The 8,316-nt window shown below is 39.6% G+C and overlaps 1 protein-coding gene across 1 annotated transcript in view; it reads left to right on the top strand.

The window, feature by feature from the left end:
* LOC107681515 (pseudouridine-5'-phosphatase-like) overlaps positions 1-7,843 on the top strand; it is a 25,200-nt gene extending 17,357 nt beyond the window's left edge. Inside the window, exon 4 of the mRNA XM_016477831.1 lies at positions 6,676-7,843. Within this exon, the coding sequence (XP_016333317.1) occupies positions 6,676-6,852 (177 nt within the window). The 3' untranslated portion in view covers positions 6,853-7,843. The remainder of the gene's footprint in view (positions 1-6,675) is intronic.
* The last annotated feature ends 473 nt before the right edge of the window (positions 7,844-8,316 follow it).

The raw sequence follows: 8,316 nt of genomic DNA on the forward strand, positions 1-8,316 counted from the left end.
TAGGGGAAAGGGGAAGGGCTAAGGGGTAGAATTGGGATTGGGCCTAAAAGTGTTTAGTTTTGTAGTCATGTTTTTGTTGTTGTTGCATGAAGTCTCTGAGGGAACAAGAAGAGGTTCCCCTGTCAATTATTAACAGATTGGTGGAGACTTGTACTCACATATTCCTTCAGGGCTGCATCATGCAGTGCACATATTGTAGGACCTGTGTTGTGTTTCATAGGCATTCTTCCTTCTGTTAGATCTCACAAGAGTGAGACTTTTGTAGCCTGTCAGTTTGATTTCAGTCCACTTTTGTGTGTTAGTTGTGCATATGAGAAACACATCAGTGATGCATCTTCCCTATATAACACGTGATGTTAGTCACTCTGATGTTACTTAGCTGAGATGGTCATCTGGCCCTTGACATTTCCTAGAGCACTGGACCATAGATGGACTCCACTCTGTCAGGTCATCTTTGCATCATCCTAGAATTCATGTCTAGCCATTAAGTGTTGCACATTTGCATGTGCATGTTTGAGATTTTTGGGCATTCTGTGGAAGTGCTAAATATTATGCCTCATGTCACCCTCCACCATTTGTTTTTATCCCACTGTACTTTTATTTGAAACTAAACAGGTAAATTTGTATCTGCTAGTTTGCTACATAAGTCATTTTTCATTTTTTGTTATTTGCTATCTGTGGGAGGTAACTATTATTAGCAATAGATTTGTTGTGAAAGGACCCCTCACAGTTTTTCCCCATCAATGCCTATTACTCTAATAACTCTTTGTGATGGTGCGTACAATGTCAGCTCGCATAAACACTATGAGATATGTGTTGGCTGGCATGTGCTGAGAGAGATCCAACAGCATAGTCCAACAGGTGTTTTCAATTTATTGTCTTTGACGTTTTAGTGACAGCATTGCATCCTTAATGTTTGTTTGTTTGTCTATTTATTTATTTATTTGCACAGGGATCTGTTTAAATCCTGATGTCTTTTCTGTGTTTCTGTGTTCATGTTGCTGTCGTTATGATTGCAATAATAAAAATAAATACATAAATAAATAAATAAATCTCTCCAGTGACCAGAGCAATATTTTGTAAAATTTAGAACTGATGCCCCCTTCCTCTCTCCAACAAAAACTCATCACTTCTGCAAAATCACGTATATTTTACAATTAAAACAGTAGGTTTGTAGCACTGATTATATTTTACTTGCAACATCCTTTTTACCTTCAACTTAAACATCAAAGGTAACATTGATTTTATTTTTGTTGTCGGGTGGTTGGCAGATATGCAGTAAAAACACACGGTGCACACACACACACACAGTATATATATAAGAGATGTAAAAATATATATTTTTTTTGTAAAACAATTTTTTGAAATTGGAACCATCTCAATGCCCCTGTGTCCCAGACCGGCCTCTTCGGCGACGCGGTCGAGAGCTTTGCCCAGCAGTTCTCGGCCACACAGAAGCAGACTGAGGCGATCCGTCACATCCTGCCCCGGCGGGCAGCAGCTGCCTCCACCCGTACTGTGTACATATCAATTGCCTAGAGTTGTTAGCGGTGCGCCTTGCCTTGAACTGTTTCAAAGGGCGCTTACGAGGCAAGCACGTGCTGGTCCGAGCAGACAATCAACCGACAAGATGGTCTGCGCTCCCGTCGCATGTCGCAACTCGCCCGCCACCTCCTCCTTTAGAGTCGAAAGGTTCTGAGGTCACTTCGTGCCATTCACATCCCGGGTCTGCTCAACTGTACGGCCGATGAGATGTCACGAGCTATGCTCCCAGGAGAATGGAGACTCCATCCCCAGATGGTCCAGCTAATTTGGAGACGTTTCGGAGCCGCTCAGGTAGACTTGTTTGCGTCTCCAGAGACTTCTCACTGCCAGTTGTTTTACTCCCTGACCGATGGAACTCTCGGCACGGACGCACTGGCACACAGCTGGCCGTGGGGCCTTCGCAACTATGCGTTTCCCCCAGTGAGCCTTCTCGCACAGACACTGTGCAAGATCAGGGAGGATGAGGAGCAGGTCCTGTTCATGGCACCTTATTGGCCCACTCGGACCTGGTTCTCGGCACTAATACTCCTCGTGACAGCCCTTCCTTGACAGATTTCTCTGAGGAAGGATCTACTGACTCAGAGACAGGGCACCCTGTGGCACCCGCGTCCAGACCTCTGGAAACTTCATGTCTGGTCCCTGGACGGGACACGGTGGTTCTAGGTGACCTACCCCAGGAGGTAGTTGACACATCACTTTGGCTAGAGCACCGTCTACGAGACACGCTTATGCCTTGAAGTGGAACCTGTTCGTCGAGTGTTGTTCCCCGATCATGGTCATACTTTCCTTTTTGCAGCAAGGGTTGGAGCGAAGGCTGTCTCCCTCCACCCTTAAAGTCTAATTCGCTGCGATTGCTGCTAACCATGACCCCGTGGAAGGGAAGTTTGTAGGGAAGCATGACCTGGTCATCAAGCTGTAGGACCTCAGACCAGCTCTTTGTCTGTTACGGAGGCCAGCAGAAAGGGAAGGCCGTCTCTAAGCAGAGGATGGCCCACTGGATTGTGGATGCCATCATAGTTTTGGGCGATATGGTCATTTTTCAAATCGTCATATCGCCAGCCCATGAGATCGCGATACTCGCGATTATCGTGCGTGCATGCATGTATTGGTGGGTGGGAGCAAGAGAGAGACTCTCTGTACTTATCATAGGCTATTTCATAACTATGTGGTGTTTTAAACCAAGCAGGTGCACGAGAGAGAGCCAATGCAAGCACCAATAATTGAAATAATATACTTTCAAACATACTGATAAACTAACATGTTAAATATAAAAATATTTAAAACAGCTTTTTCATATATATTCGGATACAACAGTCATACATCGCTATTAGGACTGCACATCCTGTGACAAGTTTGTTGCATCAGAACACGGAAGTTATCAGTCTAAAGGTCTGCAGTCAACGGTGAAAATCAAAAGTAGATTTATTTTAAAGACCAACAGTTTAACACTAAATATTGGACATAAACACGTTAAATATAAATGTATTTAAAACAGGTAAGTTCATATATTTAGAGTAAAGTTCAATTGAACGGGTACGATACATCAGTCATACAGCGCTCAGGACCGTGCGCCCCATGACGAGCCCGACGCACCGCCACAGAAACAAGGATGAGATGCGTTCTAACATAACTGTGGCGTTAAACTCAGTTAGTGAGGGCTCGGTTAAAATATTGCACATATATATAGGCTATTCAGATTACTTGTTAAAATGCAATGAAATACCTTATATCAGCAGACGATGTAGGCTGCGTCTGTGTTTGTGGTTGGAGACTCCTTCACCGGCTACAGGCTCTAATCCTCATTTGCGCGAGTGTGAAATGCGGTGCTGAAGTGAAATAGCGGGGCAATTTGATAATAATAGCCGTATTATAATAGGCCACCTAATAATAATAGTAATAATTTAATAAATTTATAGGAGAATGAGCCTAATATCGTCTTGACTGTCGACAAAGACGTGCTATCGCCGACTATCATCGATGCATGATACTATCGTCTATTATTCTACATCTACTATGCATTTTTGTTTTTGACAGCCAAATATGGTGAAGAAGTCTGGTATTAATTATCCTTTACCCAGCTGAGACACTGCCAGAAAGACATGATTCAAAACATGAACAGCACAATTCAAGCACAAATCAAGAAATGTGTTCATAAATGGACTGCTTATTGCCATGTTTTTGAGTGTAGTCAGCGAGGACAATGCAAGGAACCTTGTGTTGACTAGTTATTGTCAGTACATATTAAATATATAAAAATAACTATATGTTTTTGCTGCTCAGCTCTGCTCCTGAATCGCTCTGCAGAAAATGCTATTAGACTGATTTGTGGAGGCGTATGACAAATGATTTGTGATGGAAAGGCTATGTCATGGATGGCTTTACTCTTTCTGTTTTCTCTTTATTGTCAAGCATTCTATCTTTCATTGATTTTCTCATAATTCAAAGTGTTTTTTTATGTAATATGTAGGCCTAAAAGCAGGATTTTAAATAAAATAGGGAACAAAAGCTACCATTTAACATTCTCCCATTTTCTGAGGTGAGAAACAAATCTGACTGTAAAACGCTGATTCAGTCTCTTAATTAGAAGTGTTTGAGACAGTCGTCTCACCCTCTCATCCCCAGCTGTCTGCTCAAGTGACGTGTGAATCTTAAGCCTTCTCATACACTATATGACTAATTACTGAATCTCTCTTGTGTTAGATGTCCTGGACTGTTTCTAATCCAACAAGATGCTCCACTTCAAATTGCTGACAGAGAAAATGCCAGCATTTGTGCTACACTTAGCTACACTTACTTATTTTTGTCCTCAAGCTTTTTTTATTTCCTTTATGTTCACAAAAATGCGTGCCTTGGTAATTATGGGTAATTTTCTGTGCTCTTTGCGTAATTAGAAGTTTTAATTGTGCCCCCGGTACAAGGGAATTAGCTATAAGCTTTACTCTCCAAAGTGAACTGCATGCTTCCGCTGGTCTTTGTGAGGCACTTCCACTCATCGAACAACTGGCTTTGTAACATCAGTCAATTACAACCATCCATGGAAACTCAAGTGCCTTTTTTTTTATTGTTATTTGTTCCTGTGATGAGTGGACGAAAATGTCGAATCTTTGTTCCTGACAGTCAATTATATATACTGGGTGGCTCCTAGGAAAGCATACTGATTCTGATGCCTTTTATGAATCTAGATAGACCAGCATGTGAGAGATTCAGACATTTTGAGATCACATAACATGCCTATTTGGTTAAATGCAACGAAACACACACTCCCCTTATTCCAAGATCTACCGAAAGCTATATCAATGGATGATGCATATTTGTGTTTGTAAGAAAATATTGTTTATTTAATAATTCTGCAATTTTGTGTACATCTCATTTGCTTGCATTAAATTCATTAAACCATATTATATATTAGCATTGGCCACTTTGATTTCTAGATATGTTTTTATGAAAAGAAAAAAAAAACTCACTATTGTAAAGCTTGATAGATATTTGGCCTTGATGATTTATTTACCTGTAATTACTTTAAGAGATAAATGCATGGATTTTTCAGGATTTATATATATAGAAAAAGCAAGAGCAAGAGAATAATTTTTAGTCAAAGATATGCATGTCAAAATATGGCTCTGTATTATCTTTGGTCTAATACCAAGTAGTAGGCCTACTTTTTGTACTATTGCATTTGAAATATTGTATTTTGCCGTCTCCTGCTTTTGGATCTTCTTTTTACATTGTTAGTCAGTATTAGTGTTGTCAAAAGTACCGTTACTTCAGTACCAAGTCGATACTTACATTTTAAAAACGTAATAATATCAGCCCTTCTGCAGTATCGGTAATACCGAGTACCCTTACCTGCTGATAGGCGGCTACTTTCACATGTTCCCATATTTATGTGAGCGCTCTGTGAAGGGAATCAAAGGTTTCTATAAAAAAAAAAAAAAGATGGACAACATGTCTCCACTTCTTTCCACTGCAGAAAAGTGAAGCCAAAATGTCATCTTACGCTGTTTTTTGGAGCCTGAGTCTGTGTAGTAGTGATCATAAGCCAGAGGCACGATATCAATGTACCACCCAAACTCCCACAGACCCAATCACAAGCACACAATCATGACACCCAACTCTGTTTTTAGAGCATCAAATAATTAAAAGCAAACTTACTAGAAAATTGAACACTTGAACAGACATCAGTGCGATAAGAACCATCTAAAACGACAGAAACCATTACTGGGAAAAACTATTTGAAGTGTAATTTGAATGTAATTGTAATTGGCTGCTGGTTCCTTTAAGATTTTAGACCCCATTTTGATAATGGGGTTTTCAATTTATGAGTAAAATAAAGCCTGTGATAAACATAACTTGACGATACTGTTATACACACCTTTATTTTACTCATAAATTGAAAACCCCATTAAAATACCCCATAAGAAAAATCTTAAAGGAACCAGTTCTGACGGGGTTCTGACATCATACCTGCACCACTCTATATGCCAGAGTTTGTTCAGCATGAACTCTGCGTACTCGCAAATTTAGTTTAGCTTTAATCAACAAAGTATAAACAAGATGCAAATATTAGATTCATTGTGCAGTATAGACATTTTTAATTTTTCAATTTTTATTTTTTAATGCTGCTAAGTACACACTGCAAAGTTTCGGGAGTGATGACCGATTTCAGGACTGAATCTGAAATTGCGATTTTTGACATTGTGATTGATAACTAAAGCAACAGACGGGTCAAAATAGATCTGTGCATTAAGTCATTGCAAGTACAATAGACCTGCCACTTGTTCTGTTACCTGTAATTATTTTATTACTTTCATTTGATCTTTTTATTGCAGTGTTTGCATAACTGAACAATATTTGAAAGCTACATGCTAATTTTTTTATGTATTATTTACTAATTATTAACAGCATTAATAATTAACAAATTGTATTTATTTTATATTTTTACAATAAAATAGTTACAGTAGTTTTTGCTATGGTACCGAAAATGGTACCAAGAAGTGTGGAATTTTACTGGTATTGGTACAGACTACTAAAGTTTTGGTACCATGGCAACACTAGTCAGTATATTGAGTTCTTGAGCATTTATGCATTTATGTTTTAATTGATTAGTCTGTTTTGATTCTGCCTTCACAGTGCCTGGTTTTTGAAGATGCTCCAAATGGGGTAAAGGCGGGTCTGGCAGCTGGAATGCAGGTGGTGATGATCCCAGATAATAACCTGGACCGCCGCCTCACCCAAGAGGCTACATTGCTGCTTAGAAGTATGGAAGAGTTCAGACCAGAAATTTTCGGTCTTCCAGCCTACCCGTAAGGACAGTAATCAGCACAGTGATTTAAATTCCAATACGCTATATCTTGTCAGTTTTTGAAAAATGGAACCAGGCTGCAGTGTAGCTCCTGCAATCAAAAACAGGAGAAACTAATCTCAACCATTATTTCTGTCAGCCATGGACTTGCTGTTCAAGGACTCAACAGAATGCTCATTGTTTCACAGCTCTGAATCACTTTCCTTTGACCACCCGAATAACACTGAGACAAATTTTGATTATGCTGCTCAATTAGGCTCAATCGGACCATTAGGCCATATTGACATTTTGCATTTCAACCAATTACAGGGTGTCATTTTCTTTCTTTCATTTTTTTTATCCAAATACAGATGTCTTGAGTGTTTATATTTGTGTCTTTGTGTATAAATCTCTAATTCGTTGCAGCTTTCAAGCTCACAACTTTCTGGGCATGGTTTAAATTTACAGTAAGTGATGGTTTAACAATCCCACTCTCTAGCCATGTTTTCTATTAGCATTACCTTTCCTCTTTGAGGTCTATTAAAATACCAAAGAGATTTTTGAGTTTGAACCATGTGGCCTAATCCAATAAAAGGGATCCGACAACACAGTTGTCTTTCATCTTCTTCCAATGTCCGCCCTCACAGAGCTGAAGTTAACATGTTCACTCACTTCAGCGCTGTCCAACATCTCAGAGAGTTCAAGCCCACCTTCTTTCAGCCTTCCCCTCAGGTAGGAAGAAAAGGGTTTTTGCCAGCATCCTCTTCCTCCTTCGCATATGCCATGTCCTTTCATCCTTAAAGATGGGGTAATCTGGAAAGCGTTTCCTTCTTTAGGACTTTCCACTCCAAGAAGGCCTTTTACATGTCATTTCACACCTAAAGGATCTAAGGCTTAGGGTGTGAGCGACTGGGCCATGTGTGCATACACCAGTGTTATAAATTAACTGTTAACTGTTTTTATTAAGGAGCAATATTTCTCCTGGTGCAATTGATTTTCAGGGGCATTTTTACTTCTACAAGGCATATTATTTCATGTAAAACACAAAGCATTGCTCATTTATTGAATACTTTAGTTGAACTAGTTAAATTGAAATAAATAATCAGTCTAAACAATGACAATTGGCCTTGCTAAAACTGGGGCATTTCATGGGCATTTTTTACCTTTTGATTAAATACATTTTCATATGTATAAAAACTAGGGATGCACCGATACCGATACTGGTATCAGTATCGGGCCCGATACTGAGCTCCTGTACTCGTACTCGTTAAAATGCCCCGATACCAAACGCCGATACCACACAACATGTGATAAGTGCCATATTCAGACAAAGAAACACCAACAACAGAACAACAGACAGCAGAATGGAGTTAAGGATGTCTACTACGAAGTATATGTATGCAACGAATATAATTTTAAACATTCAGTATTAACGCCTGTATAGCTGATGTGCGCGAGCTGATAAACAAAGCACGCTGAGTGGATTGAGC

Source organism: Sinocyclocheilus anshuiensis, unplaced genomic scaffold (genome assembly GCF_001515605.1).
Source record: "Sinocyclocheilus anshuiensis isolate Anshui unplaced genomic scaffold, SAMN03320099.WGS_v1.1 scaffold2608, whole genome shotgun sequence".
Lineage (NCBI taxonomy): Eukaryota > Metazoa > Chordata > Actinopteri > Cypriniformes > Cyprinidae > Sinocyclocheilus > Sinocyclocheilus anshuiensis.